At 36.3% G+C, this 16,787-nt stretch overlaps 2 protein-coding genes across 2 annotated transcripts; both read right to left on the bottom strand.

The window, feature by feature from the left end:
• Positions 1–4,044: 4,044 nt before the first annotated feature.
• On the bottom strand, positions 4,045–9,311 carry LOC103985743 (electron transfer flavoprotein subunit beta, mitochondrial). The gene is made up of 5 exons (XM_009403549.3): positions 9,136–9,311; positions 8,773–9,060; positions 7,130–7,210; positions 5,109–5,203; positions 4,045–4,479 (listed from the first exon to the last, which is right to left on the bottom strand). The coding sequence occupies exons 1-5, from the start codon at positions 9,289–9,291 to the stop codon at positions 4,254–4,256; spliced, it is 846 nt and encodes a 281-aa protein (XP_009401824.2). The 5' UTR covers positions 9,292–9,311; the 3' UTR covers positions 4,045–4,253.
• Positions 9,312–14,299: 4,988 nt separating this feature from the next.
• LOC103985948 (RING-H2 finger protein ATL16) lies at positions 14,300–16,237 on the bottom strand. The gene has a single exon (XM_009403801.3). The coding sequence runs from the start codon at positions 15,462–15,464 to the stop codon at positions 14,487–14,489; it is 978 nt and encodes a 325-aa protein (XP_009402076.2). The 5' UTR covers positions 15,465–16,237; the 3' UTR covers positions 14,300–14,486.
• Positions 16,238–16,787: the final 550 nt, after the last annotated feature.

Here is a 16,787-nt window from a genome sequence, read left to right on the forward strand (position 1 = left end):
TCATGAAATACACCCAAACACACTTCCATACCAATTTTTTTAGTCATTTTTTTTATTTTCACCGTATTATGATAGATCTATGTAATGTTTTTTTTTTTTAATGTTTGACCTTCTAAATAGGTGGATAACTTATATAAAAAAATGTAAAAAATATAAGTCATAGTATATGATAAACTATTTTTGGGGTGGGTCAGATCAAAAATAGTATATTGCATATCAAGATTTTTATGAGTCCAATTCGTTTAAAGTTTTTTTTGAAAGCTTGGAATTGGACCACTATTTTAGTAATATAGAGAATTTTGATATTTTAAAAAATTTTAGTATCTAAACTCTATGTCATTTTTTAAAAAAATTTCTCCTTGTTTTTACTATTTCCACTGTATTAAGATAGACAAATATAATATTTTCTAAGATTTGACCTTCTAAATTGATAAACAATCTATAATAAAATTTTGTATAGAAAATACAAGTCCCGGTAATATGATACATTATTTTTCGAGTTAGATCAAAAACTTTTTAAAATTTGAATTAGACTTCTAGATATTCAATGATCTCTTTTTCTATTGGTTCAATCATAAGAAGTCTCCCTTTACTACAACGATGCTCACGGCTCCATGGCTCGTCGCAATACCAACATAACCTCTTCGCATATCGCTTCCGAAGCTCTTCTCTTGTTAACCTCTTTGGTGTAGGGACTCGGTCGATAGTAGGAGGGCTGAGGGCTTCAATATTGCTAGTTGAGGAGTGACCCTAGACCTCTGAGCTTCACGGTTCAGTTGCTCCTCTTGATGTCGTGCCAATGAGATGGTTGCCATAAGCGTGTAAGGTTGTCGTGCTTTAACTTCTCCTCGGATCTCCGGCTTCAAGCCCTCAACGAAGGTTCTCAATAGCTGTTTTTGAGACCAATCACGAGTTTGATTAGATAACCTTTCAAACCTGGTTTGGTACTCTGAATGGTGGAGGTTTGTCGGATCTTTGCTAGTTGTTCGTCAATATTCTAGTAATCCGTTGGTCTGAAGCGGATCAACGGTTCTTCTTTGAATTGTCACTATGAAAAGACTCCATAAGTGTATTCAAACCAGTCAAACCATTGTATGGCATCCCCTTCAAGATGTATAGCTGTAATTTTCACCATAGATGCGTCTGCGATTTTGTGGTACCGAAAACATCGCTCCGCACGCGAGATTCAACCAATCGGGTCTCCTTCTTCCCATCTAGAAAAATTTACCCTCACCCATGGATAGTTAGGGTCAATTCCTTGCTTTTGTTATTTCCACTAAATTAAGATGGATCAACACGATGTTTTCTAACATTTGACCTTCTAAAAGGTGGATAATTTATAATAAAATAATTTATAAAGAAAACTATTGTATCACATATAAGGAATAGTCCAAAATCATTTGAAATTGTCTTAAAAGCTTTGAATTAAGAAGATGGACATAAGTCACTAATTTTTTTATTTTTTTCAACATCTAAACAGTGTGTTATTTTTCTATTTCTTCTTATTTTTTCTATTTTCACTGATTAAGATGGATCCATGTAAGTGATATTTACCCTTTTAAATAGGTCCACAACCTATGGTAAAAAAATTATGCAAAAAAATAAGCCCTGATATATGATACCCTATCAAATGAGGAGAAGGAGATGATAAAGAAAAAGGTAGAGCCGGCCATCATCTTGGATCTCAATGATGAAAGCAAAAATTCTAGGACGAATATTGATTTAAGGAGATGGCTAAAGCTTTGAAGGTACATTATTAATAGTTTTTATAAGATACTTTGGAAAGAGAATGTTTGAAGTGAATTTATTTGATCTTATAGAGTATTACAAATATTTTTATTTGAGTTACATGATAATTTTTACTTAGATTATATATAATATGCTTAACAAATATTTATTAGATATAAGGAAGGTGATCAAAATATTTTATTTATTTGATGTTATAGCTTATCATATGAAGTAATTTGGAAAGAGCCCCCTCATGTTAAATTCATAATACATGACGATGTAATAGATACATATTTCAATATTTTAATTGAGAGGGCATGTGCACATTTATCTTTCGAAGAATCCCATGTATCATTGATAGTAATATATTCACGATTCGAGATATAGATATATTTAGAATTCAGAGTTATTTTTTCTTATTCAATATGAAATTCTAAGATTACTAATAACAGTGATATTATTTGAAGATTTCTTTTTGGCTAAATGGCCTCCAATAATATGCATGATGTTAGGTCAATTAAATATAATTTTCTATCATTATAATGAAGATATGAAGCATTGACACCTTCTAGTTATCAATCTATATAAGACGATTTGAAAATAAATACTATAATTCAAAGCCTAATATTAAAAACAAAATTATAAATTATAAAACAATAACTCAACACCGAATTTTCTGTAATTTGATCGTTTCGATAAATAATTTTTTTAATGATGATGTTTCCCAATTTTGTAGGTACAAACATGGAAGAAAATGTTATCTAAAATTGTTGCAGCATCCCAATATTGTGCCAATTATCAAATCTAAGGGATGGATTACAAAAATATAGTTTATCTGAAGCAAACTGCCTATACCTCATAAGTTATCATATTCGAACATTTTGAAATAGCATACACATTTTCTTATTCATCAATTATATAATTAATGATCTTTTTTGGATTTCTTGTGTGGTTCTCACAAAAAGCATATGAAGCATTTTCGATCAGAAATTGTAGGAGCTCTTTTGAATGACACACAATTTTATGGAAAATATCAATGTCTTTCTTAAAGAGTTTGTGAACTCTGAAATTATACAAAAAAATTTCGTTTATTTTTATTTTTTTGTAAATATTGTACAAATGAGAACAGGTTTATAAATATAAAAAAAGAACATTTATTGTATTATATACATGAACAATTTGTATCGCATATTAGTGTATAAAAGAGTAGTTTTTTCAAGTTATAAGAGTATGTATGATACTTTCTCCTTGAAAAACAAAGTATTTTTCTATTTTATCTATTTTTTTATTTTCACTGAAATAAGTTGCATTCATGTAATGTTTTTTTTTTTATATCTGAGCTTCTATTCAGTCCAAAAAAAAATTAGACTTGATATGTGATACACTATTTTTAGGGTTAAAATCAAAATTAGTATATCATATAGCAAGACTAGTCCAAATCATTTGAAATTTTAATGAAATCTAATTTTTCATTATGAATATGTATATGTCACTATTTTTTTCTAATTTAAATTTTTTTAGCTATTTTTTGAATTATTTAAACCTGAACAATATATCATTTTTCTATTTTCTTTAAGTCTTTTTTCCATTTGGACCAAATCATGATGTATCCATCTAAATTTTTTAACATTTGACCTTCTAAATAAGTTTGGATTCTATTATAAAAATTTGGTCTAGAGAAAATATTTTTTAATATACAATACATTATTTTTAGTATCGAGGAGAAAATTAGTGTATCATATACAAAGGCTGGTCTAAATTATTTATTTTTTTAGAAAATTCTTAAAGCAAATTAGTGTATTTCTAATTTAAAATATTTTAAATACTTCTCGAAATTATTTAAATCTAAATAATATATCATTTTATTACTTCTATAAATTATCTTAATCTGCATATTAAATTTTAAAGATCCGAAGACTTAAATAGAGTCTTCGTCTACTTGAGAAGATAAAAAAAAGGGGTTGAGATAAAATGCCTTGTTTATATTATATTATTGTTAACTCTCAAACCATAAATAAATATTGGGAAGGGAGAAACAAGAAAAGTAAATTGAAAGAGAATGCTTCAAAACTAAAATAGTATTAAGCAAGAGGTAAAAATTAAGAACAGTTACAAAGCCAGCATCATCTATCTCATCTCACGTGATAATTCCAAGTGGGCATTATGTCCAACCATCCATGCGTTAATCTTAGACTGCAACACCCACAGTTCAACGCCGACCTCCACTTGTGGACGGCCGCCTGTTGAGTTCAGCAAACTTGAATTCGGAGTCATATAATTTTTATAATATACGAAAAATAAAATAAAATTATGATATAGTTCGTGAAGATACATACTCTCCTTATTTGTAACTGCATCAATGACAACCATTACAAAAGGAATAATTTCTGTGCTCGATGATGCGATAATGGTTACATTGTTGAAATGCTTGGAATTTTGTATGATTTAGGCAAGATTGATAGAGATCAGTTAGGGTGACCAAGGTTTCTACCTCGGATCACTTGGAGATGGAACAATCAAACATCTTACAGGATACGAGCTTCATTCTTTAACTTGTGAATGAGCTCATCCACGGAGGAGACGATAACACCGGCTTTCCTTTTGGGAGGTTCTGCGACTTGAACCACCTCCAGATCTGGCTTCACCTCCACATTCAGCTCTGCAGGTGTAACTTTTTTAATGACCTTCGATTTCGCTTTCATTATGTTGGGAAGAGTTGCATATCTTGGCTGATTTAACCTCAGATCCGTTCTGCAAAATTGATACCATGTCCGGCGTCAAGCAAGAAGAAAATCCAACTGATTGGATAAAGAAATCAAACTAAAAACAGTCAAACAATGTTTACAAAAGCTCCTCCTTATACCACTTCCGAATAAGAATTAAATCTTATCTCTCCTTTTTGAGTTGAGATAATGTTTACAAATCTTTTTAAAGAAAAACAAAGTTAGACGGTGTGCTATATAGACTCCGCAAGTTTATGTGATGCATCGAGGCAGAAAATTCAAACTTTGTACACACTAAAGCAAGTCTTGATCAAGATAAAATTCTTAGTGTTTATGATGTCCGACCTGCTTCTAGATTTAATAGCAGCTACAATGGTCCATCACACAATCAATCGCCGTGTTAGTGGGTTCCATTCTCTAGTCAGCAATGGAGGAACATGAGAATAGATAACTCAGCACCGAGTCAAACACAACTTGTCTAAATTTGATTGAATTTGTTAGCCAAGTGCGTTCCAAATTATTCCAATTCGAACACAACTGCTCGATTTTGATTGAATTTGTTATTCAAGTATATACCAAATTATGCCAGTGACTGCAAATCAAGGCAAAAACTTATAACCAAGAAATAAAACAGCTAAAAGAAAGATGAGAACTTACGTGATTACTGCTGGCAAATCTAGAGATAGAGTCTCAATACCACCATCCACTTCTCTTTCCACTGTTGCTACTTGTTTTTCTTTATCCAGCACAACCTACTAAAAGCAATGAAGATGGTTGAATAATATTACATTAACTTCTGGCAAAAAGAAATATTATCCACATATAACATCTCCAAAAAATAATACCTGAACACAGATCAAGAAACAAGAAACAATAGCTTAAGAAGAAAAAAAAAGCAAATAAATATCCCAGTACAGAATAAGAATAAGCATGGTACTCTGCAAGAGTTGGATCAATGGTCCAGTGATGCCAGACACAAATAGAATGGATGCCGGAAACAGTTATCTAATAAAATATAACAAAAAATCATCTGCACTAAGAAAAAATAACTCCAGTACAATTTTGTGCAGGGTAAAAGAAAGATAAATCAAGGTATGGTTTAATGGTTCTCAAATATAATCCGAGGACGTGATTCATTAATATAAATAACAAGGCAGTTTGGTGCATTCTCTCGTATGTCATACCAAAAATAATTCAATTTGCGATCCGTATATATTTTTAAGAAGGATGGTTCTAAATTCCGATTTCAAGTAACCGGACATATATAATTTGGAAGCCTCATCACTCATCAGAAAAGAACTTTACGACTCTCCTTGTTTCAGTTTTTGCTTCAGAAATTTTATAATGGTAATGTTGAAGGTTCCTAGTAGAGTAACCCAAACATGAGAAGTAGATGTGTTTTCCAAACTACAAAAGATGACTATTCATTAAGAACTTTATTTCAATATAATATAAGCAACATAAACATTTTTATGACTCAAAACTTCTTAACCCATGTCCTATGAAAGAATAATGCTTGATCCATAATGACATGTCAACTGGCAGAACAATTGTAATGAAAAGTCCAAAACAAAACCATTCCTTGAGTTCAGAGAAAGTGAACTTCAATGGAAACAAGTCTCAAACTTTAGCGGTGTGTCACATCAACATTCCTACTTCTAAAACTGCTTCCATTACATGATTTTCTTCTCCAATTACTTGACTTACTTAGCACCACTCCTTTTTATAATCCCTGGATTAAATTTAAAAACCAGTCTCCAAAGAAGAGACGTTGTTAGCACAAGGGGACCAATACAGCCTAAATAATTATCACAACTAAACATGTAAAGACGAAACACTTGAATTTCATATAGTTGTTCCCCTGTCTTTTGCCTCCTGTCTTTCTTAGCTTCAACAGAAATATGCATAGATCCACCTCAACATCCTCAAATTCTATGCGACCATTCATGCTTTTCAAAGCTGAGAAACATAATCAAACATGTATTTGCCTTAAAGTGCTAAAGGAGCAGCTAAAAGGAGCACAAGTAACAGTGGGTTAATCAAAAGGTAAAACACCTGATCTATGATTAGTGTTCGTTTTTCCTTCATGTTAAAATTTCAGTAATAATAATTTCCTTCAGTTTCCTTTCACAAGGACTCATGCTTTGGTTCCATTATTTTAATTGGAGGGTGGTGGAGTTCAAATGATCTTCCTCTGTTTGTACATGTATTAAGAACTTCAACTTATGCTCATTGGAAATATTAGCTGGTGCATTCTGTCTCTTCTATTCATTAAAGAAGAAGAAACCTTTAAGAAACTGTGAAAGGACATACCAAGCATTCAATATCTATATGATTGTATGACAGTGTATTAATGTGTACAACCGCTTTATAGCTTAATCTCATTTTTCCATATGGTTCTTAGGATCAAGTAATCATCAAAGTTCCATATAGCTCAAGGCCCTGGAACAGTCTTCAAACTTCTTTCATGCTTTTTACAAACTTGTGTTTCATAACTGAGACATACATCAAGTGGATTACTTTTTTTTTTTTTAATAAAGACTACTGTATCTGCTCAGGATTTCTGTTGATATATGCATGTCGAAGATCAACTGGATTTGGGATATCACATAATATGGTTATAAGTTGGGAACTCGGAAGAGTACCACTTTGTATATATCTGGGTTATAATGCCTGACCTTTGAAGCAAAAGTTCCTTGTGGCCATCTAAGTAGTCCAGCTATCATTTGTCCTGTTTGGTTGCAGTCATCATCAATTGCCTGATGCATGTAATTACAAGGTCAACATTCAGACATGAATCAAGAGAGTACAACTCTTATCAAAAGAGAGTAAAGTCATTTCACAACTAGCTAGATCAAGGATCAAAAAATCCATCTTAAAACTTTTTGCACAAATATGTAATAACAATAAATGATTTAACTAAACAATACAAGTTTAATTAGTTTAAAAGATTTCAAAAATACATGCAATGTCTGGATAATATAGCACTAGAATAAGTGTACTGAGCAATAATTTTACAAGTACCAAGAAAAATCATGATATTAGGTGGCACTGACTAGCCAAACAGGAATGAGGCTTGTGCATGTCATGCTAACATCAAGCAATAGAATGATTGTTCTTTTACAGAACAAAGAATCAATAGAGGGAAGACATTAAATATCAAACAAGACTTGTAAAATTAATGGACAAGCTAGAGGCTATTCTGATAATTGGGATAAGCATAATGATCATCCTTTACTACATTCTGCCAACCTAGAACCTTGTCATGTTCACAAGAAAATCTATGTTCGTTAATTGTAAAATTTACGGTTTCAGTTCTCAATAGCCTCAATTAAACCAAAATCCTAATAGATCACCAAAATATTGCAAAAGTCTAAAATCAGAACTCTATGTTTAATCAAATGGTATTAATTTCTAACTGATAAAATATACTCAGTTGGATTACATAAGTTGTCTTATAAAGCTGAAATTTATATGATGGGCATCTAATTATTGTTTCTCAATAATCACTGGGGGGATTGACAAGTACTACCTCAAGGAACTATACTTTTTACCATGGTTGTATGTACCATTTAAAATATGTATGTGCTGCTCAGTATTTACCAGTTTAATCAAGACATATAGTAAGTTTGGTACCACTCAGTATTCATTTTTTTCAACTATTTTTTAGTGATACTAAAGATACAAGTTGGCGAATTTTCTTGGTATACCAGCACCATACCAGTCCAAATCGATAACAGATATTGGCACCAGACATATATTCAAAACCATGCTTTTAGCCATGTTAAGTGATGTGCAATACTTGAGAAAAATAATCAAATACCAACCGCTAAGAGTTCATGACTAACTAAAATATAGATAACATTAACACCCAAAGCCACTCTGAACAACTTGGTGTTATTTTCTCATCAGAATATTATCCCCAATACAATTAACAACCGTAATACAGTGATCACTAACAAGAACACTCAAAGTCTCATCTTTGGTTCATAAGGCAACCTAAACAGTGTAAAAAAGACGGTCATCCATTTCCTAATATCCAAGAATTAACATCAAAAGCAGACCAAAGATGTTATTTTTCTCACCCGAATATTAGCCCTGAAACAGATAGCAATTCTAATACCACAATCACTAATAAGAACACACAAAAACTCGCTTTTAATTCATAAGGCAAGCAAAACAGTGAAAGAACACAGTACTCCACTTCTCTAATCTTTAATTATAGGAATAAAGATTGAAATTAAACGGGCCCCACGTGTCAAGAACCCAACATTGGTTTGATTCAAGATAGATAACAGAAGCTTGGATCCAATTCCGATACCTGCTTGCCGAGGATCAAGAGCCCAGGCTGCTCCACCTGGACGAGTGCCTTCAAAATCTTAGCCACGGAGAGGGGGAGAACCGGCGCCGCACCGGCGTCGACGTGGACGGCACGGTCGGCGCCCATGGCGAGGGCGGTGCGAAGGGTGTCGACACACTGGGCGGGGCCGACGGAGACGGCGACGACCTCGGCGGCGGCGCCGGCCTCCCGGATGCGGAGGGCCTCCTCGAGGGCGATCTCGCAGAAGGGGTTCATCGACATCTTCACGTTGCTCGTCTCGACCCCGCTCTGGGAAAGGCGGCGGCCCCCGTCAGAACCCTAGGTTGAGCGATGGAGGGTGGTGGTCGCGAAGGGACATCGTACCTTGTCGGGCTTCACCCGGATCTTAACAGCGTAATCGACCACCCGCTTGACGGCGACCATCACCTTCATCTCGCTTCCGCTGCGTGCGCCCACGAGTCGGTGTTCTGTTTTGGCTTCGCTTCTCTCCCTTTCTTCCTCTCTGCCCCTCTTCTGCATACAAATCGGTCTCCCTACACATCCTGACGTGGCTTGGATATGCCTTGTCGAAATCTTGTTGATATTTAAATATTTTATGTTAAGTTATGATTATATATATATATATATATATATATATATATATATAAAGTTTAAACTTTATAAATTATATGAGCATAAAGAAGATATCTGATGTTTATAAATATTTTATAAATATATCTTAAATGTATAAAAAATTTATTTTTTAAATTATTTATTTGTATTAAATTTTGTGATTTGTTCGTACGACTATCTCTTAATTTTTTTAGAGTTACATAGCAAATGCATGGTGGACCGATTAGGACTCGAATTATGTAATCAGTTTATTTAATAATTATAAATATCATGAACTTGAATTGGTTACAATTTAGAATATTTTATATATATATATATCCTATGGGTTGATTAATTATAAATTAAATTATGTAATAATTATACTATGGGAGTTATTGTTTGGGTTTTTGACCTTTTATTTTATTTTTATAAAGAAACCTATAAGATTGCAGTATTATATCGCCTTCTACTTTTCGGTGGATTAGATTGATGGCATTACAAATATAATAAAAAAAAAAGCAAATTTTGGTTGTGGTGAAATTTGATAATGATCATCAAATTTGACGAAGACAAAATTATCAGAAAGTTTTAACTCGTAATCTTACCGTCGACAATAAAAGGCTTTATAGCTAAATTAATTGGCAAATTAAAGATAATTACATTTTTTTGAATCTCTTATTCTCATATGATATTAAAATTTCAACAATTATCAATTCATCTAATTACTCAAGTCATTTATTAATTCATCTAATTAATCAAGCCATTAGATAAGATAAAATTTATATATGCTATATTCTAAAAAAATAAAAATACCCTTCAGCCACTTTTCTTAAATAACTTTTTTTTAAAGTTATCACGATCAATAACAACACTAAGAAAGAGGTGGGTGAATTAGTACCGTGGATAAAAAATAATAAATTTTAACGATTTCAGAAAACTTCGTTCCATGAAATTCTAAGTTCGACGAAGACCATTACTTAGACTCGAATAAGTTTGTAAGTGAAATAGAGGATTAGACAGTTTACAACGAAGTAAAGTAAAGTACAATAAAGATAACAAGCATAATGGAAAGAACACGTCAGAATTTATAGTGGTTCGGTCGTTGCGACCTACATCCACTTCCAATTCCTCCTCCGTCGAGGTCACCAGTGTCCACTAATGGTCCTCCTGCAATAGGCGAAGACCAACCACCTTTTTACAGCGCTTTCACCTTTTCACAGGTTTATGAGATAACCCTTACAAGTCTCACACCTCTTATTGGATGATTATAAAACTAAACAGAAAGACGAAGAGAACAATTGTACTTTTACAATACTTTTTAAACCCAACACTTAAAGATTTTTCCATACTTAGATATCATTTTGTTGCCCTTTGATGCAGAAAAGGGATGGGGTATTTATATACTCCAATGATTCCAAAATTAGAGCCAAAAAGTGTCTTATCTTAGGTTTCTAAGATACTAGCGGTGGTACCATTAGTACTGGGCGGTACCACCGCTTGATACTTTGACACTAAGTGATACCATCACCTAGTCTGACGGTACCATTGTCTGATAGAGTCTCAGATATTGAGTTTTCGCGATATCACCACCTGACAAGGCAGTACCACCGCAAAAATTACATAGGAGACCATTCCCTAGGCGATTCCAGCACCCCAGTCTGGCGATGCCACCGTCAAACAAGGTCCAGCAACCTGGTTGGGCCTTGAATCCGGCCCAAACCAATCCAATTATAGGCCCAGTTGGCCATTAATAGAGTTAATGAGATTACCTCACAAACCTAATCCTAATTATAAGCTAACTATAATTTTTAAGGTATACACTAAACAAAACAAGCATGGTAAATCTAGGTTTCTTCCAATGAGCTTCCAGTAATATTCCAGTGAACTTCCGATAATCTCTCAGTATTCTTTCAACGGACTTCTGGCAAACTCCTATACTTTATGATGATCTTCTTGGCGAGTTCCAATGAGCTTCTTCTCGATCAATTCTGGTAACATTTTCAACGAACCTTCGGATTTCCGATGAATTCTCGAACTTCTAATGAAATCTCGATCTTCATTCTGATACTTCATTTTGTTTTATGTCTTGATCGCTATCATAGTTAATCCTGTACACTTTTCTTAACATATAGATTTGATCAAATAATTTACCAATTGATTTTATCATATCTATATGATCAAATAATTTACCAATTGATTTTATCATCAAAATCTAAGATTCAACAAAAACAACTTAAGTTTCCAAAAGAAAAATAGGATTCCACGACGGGAGCAAATAATTAACCTAATATGACTAACAGCCTACGATCAAATAATATAATATGGAGTGATCGTTTATAATTTAGACTCCAACAAATGAATTTAAGAAAAATGCATCACTGGGATTTTATCCTCCTCGGACGATGCAAAACATTATATAGATCATCGACTATCTAATTAATATTTGTTTGTCTAGTTTTCAGTCACATATTACACATTATTACAAATAAGATAAGGATGATTTGATTTTTTTTTTTGTTGCTACTGTTGTGATATTAGGTGAAGAATTATGTAATCATATTTGTTGTATGTAGTTACATGGAAATGATGGAAATAAAATTCACCAACAACACCTTCACATTTGAATTACAATTATTTATGATCCGGTTGAATGGAAATCTTATCGTTGTGGCAACTCTCTCTCTCTCTCTCTCTTGTTTCTTCTCATGTGTGTCAGCTAGTTTTGACGATAAATATGTGTAAAGTCCTAAAATCAAATCTCATCTTCCTCATTTACCATTATTCAAAAAAAAATAAAAAAAAATTCTTTTATATCGGGCTTTACCCATCTTTCTAGCCCACATATATCCACTGATAAGAGACTGTATAGATCCTTCGTGCAAAGAGTAATCACATGAGCTTGTTGCTGACGATACGTACATGTCATATATTGAGTTATTTTATGATGAGAGAGAGAGGCACTGGTTGTGTCTGGAACTGCTCATGACTTCATTTGCTCTTCTAAAGAGAGATGGATTTAGAAGATGGAGACACTAAGCGATGGGCTCTACGTGAGCTTCTTGCTGATTATACATATATGACGAAGAGAGAGAGATGGAACTGTTCATGACTTCATGGACTTTTCTAATGGGAGATGGATTTAGTAGATAGAGAAACTAAACAATGAACTCCACATGAGCTTCTTGCTGATGATACACATCATATACCAAGGCTTTTGGATGAAGAGAGAGATGGGCACGGGTTAAGTGTAGAACTGTTAATGACTTCATGGACACAGCAACATGCAGGTGAGTTTTCAGGGATGAGCTGCCTCCTCTGTCATATGCCTTGGGAGTGAATGCACTGAGATTGTAGTCATATGCCTCAGACTCTCCCATAAGTTTGAACAGTGTCATTTGCCCGCAGGTCCTTGCTGTTGATGCTGGTGTTCCCCAGAGAGTGCCTTTTGCAGTGTACTTCTCTATGCAATTTCCAATGACCAATGCAAATGTAATCTTTGTGTGACACTATCTACCCACAGCTTGTTTTCCTGTAGTTGGCCTTACCATGTTGCTTTCCACTGTCCAAAGCAAGTCTCCTTAGCTGAAACAATTGGCTTCTTGCGCCATTCCCTTACCTCATCATCAATTCCTTAACCCAAGTATCTCATGTTCATTGTTTAGTCTCATACAGTTGTCTTGATTATGAGGACTAACAAGACAATTCTGCAAGATGAATCAAGTTGAATGAAGAATAGATTATCATTAGGTATAAACCAAAGAAGAGGGATATCTTCAAGTATTTTGTCCTTGTTGAGATTTACCACTACCATATATTTGTTTTATCTCATCATTTTCCTTCAATTGGGCAGGCTCAGATCATTCTTCTCAAGTCTCAGTAAGTTTTCCCTTCTCATGAAACATCATCGATCGTTTGTGATGCACCCAATGAGTTCTTAGTGCAGGACCAGCCTCTCCCTATCTATATCTATCCGTCTGTCAATCTAGCTATCCATCTCCTCTGTATGCGTTTGGTCCTTGTGGTGTCTGCAAACCATTCCTCTCAATTACTCTGCAACATGTATTGTGAGGTACAGTTATTTCTCCATTACCTCACCTTTTCTGGTCCCAATGAATGTTTACCACCATGGCAATAAGTATCCTACTGAGTGCACAAACCGACTCTCTCTCTCTCTCTCTCTCTCTCGATCATCACAATTCAGCACCATACAACATTAGTGGCATGCCATAGCTTTCCTTGGATTACAGTGGCAGTTCCACAGCAGATGGGGGAACCACAAAGGAGCTTTCCCCAAGTGATGGGGGGCCAAGCACCATGGACACCTTCCACTGTTAGTTTGCATCTTTAGGCTGTCATGAGTGCATTCATGACAACTCCCAGTACATCAACAGAGGCACATGCATGCGCGCAGTGTTGAGGCAATTATAATAGACAACACATAGGTAGGCACAGTTCCCTGTGATGTGCACATGTGGGGGAGGCTGCTCATGGCACACAGAAGAAGAGCTGTTCTGAACAAAGGGAAGGATGGTCTCTGTATGGTCGAGAACAGTGGGAGGAAAATAGAAAGAGGAAAACATACATCTGATCAACCTTCCACAATTCTTTTCCTGTTGCAAGGATTCAATGATTCATATGGTTAGAGATCACAAGGATTCAATGATTCAAATCCTGTGTAGATCTATTGCTAGTGTAAGAAAATAGTAAGAATCGTGGAAGTATGTTGTGAAGTTACAGTAAGTAGATTTCTTGCCAACTTTCTACTTGTTTGACAAGCCCATAAATTTGAGTGGGTGAAGACTGTTCCTCTGCAACCCTTCACTTTTGTTTGAAGAAAGTTCCCTTCCTTGACATGGCAATTGCATGGATTTTGTCTTCATGTGCTGACACTTGTCTCATGCAGGTTTACAAGCTCCAATTCGCAAGATAAAAGAAGTTTTAAGGAACTTTTAATAGCCTTAATCATGCCCACTGCAAGCAGCACTACATTTCTCTTGAGCTTCTCTAACACCTACGTTTGCATGAGAGTCTACTGCAGACTCTCTCTTTCAGGCTTCAATAACACATTACAAAGCAGGAGATCAGAGACGTTGTCAGCAGTGCAGCAGCTAAGATCTCATGCATCACGCATGACGCTGCAGTGGAAGGACGGAGCTTCTCGAGCTCCGGCCAAACGAGAAGAAAGACCGCCGAAATCGTCCGGTCTCGCCACCGTCTCCACCCCAAACGTCGCTACTGCTTCCTTCGTCATTGCCTCCTTCAAAACAGCAGTGTTGCTTTCGTCTCAGGATCTCCTGGACTGAAAGGTAAAGCTGCCTATCAGTAGACGAGTCCATGGAGAGTGACCTCCGTATAGGCTGCACGCAGAACTGCTCATCCTTCGACCTGACATCAATGCATTCGTCCCCCATGCTCCCCACTTTGTGATACTTCCACCAATTCTTCCTCGGCAACGGATCAGTACCCTCCTCGCTCGAGCTCTGGCCGCCACCAACTTCATCGCCGACCTCGATCACCGTGCCTCCACTCTGCTCAGTCCGAGGGGCGAGAACTATGATGCGATCCATGGCCAAGCCGATGGGAGAACTCGCGATATCCGACCGGCAGAGCGGGCATTTCGCGTTGAACTGGAGCCAGGTATCAATGCAGTCGATGTGGAAGGCATGAGAGCAGTTGGGAAGCAGCTTGAGCCTTTCCTCCTCTCGGAACTCATTCAAACAGACCGCGCAATCTCGAAAGGACATTCTCTGGTCGGTGTCAGCGTCGTCGTCTCTGGCTTTCGTGAATTTGACGACAGGAATCGAGCGGATGACAGAAGGATCGAGGCCACGGAATCCAGAAGTAAAGGCGTGGTCGACGGGAGGTACGTAGAGGTGGCGATGGCGGCGGAAATGGGTGGAAGAGAAAACGCGGCGGAGGATGTCGGAGCGGCGCCAGCTGGGGCTGCACTTGATGACGAAGACGTAGTAGCTAACGAGGAGGATGGCCGTGGTGAGCATGCCAAAGATGGTGGTGGCCAAGATCGGGAAGCTGGTTATAAAGGTGGAGGAGGAGTGTGGAGGTGGTGGAGGTTGCTCAAGATGCTCAACAGTTGCATCCATTACAGGTGACTGTCACAAGAGAGCCGAAGACGAGAACAGCGATAGATACAACGAGATACGCTTGGAAGAGGTCTTGAGACGAAGAATGAAGAAATGGAGCCGACTGCACTACGCTTGTTCTCAAGATAAATAAGGCGGCCAACTCAGAGGAGAGAGAGAGAGGGATCAAGAATCAAGGTGGGTCAACCAAGGTCTACTGAGAGGAAAAGACAAGTTGGGAATACATGGGAAGACATGGATGGGAAAGGGCTGCAGGCAGAGAAGCAAGAGTGATGGTTTAGCTTCACAATGGCGACAATACATCGAGCAAGGAGCGAGAGGGGTTCGCAAAGCTTGCAGCACATCAGCTGACACCAGCAGTCATCGACAGCTTCTGTCGAAGCTTTTAGCCCCGAGGCGCAGAAGACGAGGAAGCCATGGTTTCGGTGTCGAAGCGCGTAGTAGACCCGAGAGTAGACCCTGGTTTCTGTGTCGAGGCGTACGTCCTTCGAAGCAACCGGCCTCCATCAATAACAGGAGAGGACCTCAAGAGGAAATCCCCCTCCCTACATAAAGAGAATTGTTCTTGGTTGTTTCTGCGACTCTCCGTCGAACACCTGGTGGGAGCGTGAGATTCGCAAGGGTCATAGTCGACGAGATCCCTTTTCCATCATGGTCTCATCATGTTTGGCTTTTGTTTGCTCTTCGAGATAGATTTCGGGGATCACAACCTGCTTTGCTGTGGGTAGAGGTCGAGTGACAGCAAGGGTGAGGAGCGTCTCGTCTACCTCCCACTCCCCCTCACTGGTACAGAAAAAGCTCAGTCAAATGACAAAAGAGTTCGTGTTTGTCCTGGGAACGGATCACGTGAACTCGTGCTACGTTTTCTGTAGGATTCGACTAACACGACTAATATGTGATCGACAAGCAAATTATTGTCATTGTTACGTAGTCAAAGTATAACTCGGGTTATATCACAAGCATAGTCAATAAAATGCTTTATTTTAGTCAACACAAATATCCATGTGACGTCAACAACAAACGATGGTGTTGATATTGAATGTGGTCATACATCGGTTTAGCCTCACATCAAAGACAATAATTAATTTATATTTAAATATTTTATACCAATAATTCAAACTTATGAAGTGAATCAATTAAATCTCTCTTACTCATAATTATAATTTTTTATATAATAATTTTATCTCGAAATATATATATATAATTTTTGTACTTACTTTTACAAGAATATTTATTGTAATACTATTCTCGGGTCGTATCGAATGGATTTATAAGGAGTAGATGAGTCTTTTGTGATAGAAGATAAGATTTCTTCAACTATAC

Source organism: Musa acuminata, chromosome BXJ3-5, assembly GCF_036884655.1.
Source record: "Musa acuminata AAA Group cultivar baxijiao chromosome BXJ3-5, Cavendish_Baxijiao_AAA, whole genome shotgun sequence".
Taxonomy (NCBI): domain Eukaryota; kingdom Viridiplantae; phylum Streptophyta; class Magnoliopsida; order Zingiberales; family Musaceae; genus Musa; species Musa acuminata.

What these genes read in the sequence shown, in the direction of transcription:
- LOC103985948 (XM_009403801.3), bottom strand. Translation starts at nt 15,464, where the DNA reads ATGGATGCAACTGTTGAGCATCTTGAGCAACCTCCACCACCTCCACAC.
- LOC103985743 (XM_009403549.3), bottom strand. Translation starts at nt 9,291, where the DNA reads ATGCAGAAGAGGGGCAGAGAGGAAGAAAGGGAGAGAAGCGAAGCCAAA. An exon ending in TCTTGATCCTCGGCAAGCAG is followed by an intron (nt 7,211 to 8,772) that starts GTATCGGAATTG and finishes TACATGCATCAG; the next exon opens with GCAATTGATGATGACTGCAA. An exon ending in AAGGAACTTTTGCTTCAAAG is followed by an intron (nt 5,204 to 7,129) that starts GTCAGGCATTAT and finishes TGCTTTTAGTAG; the next exon opens with GTTGTGCTGGATAAAGAAAA.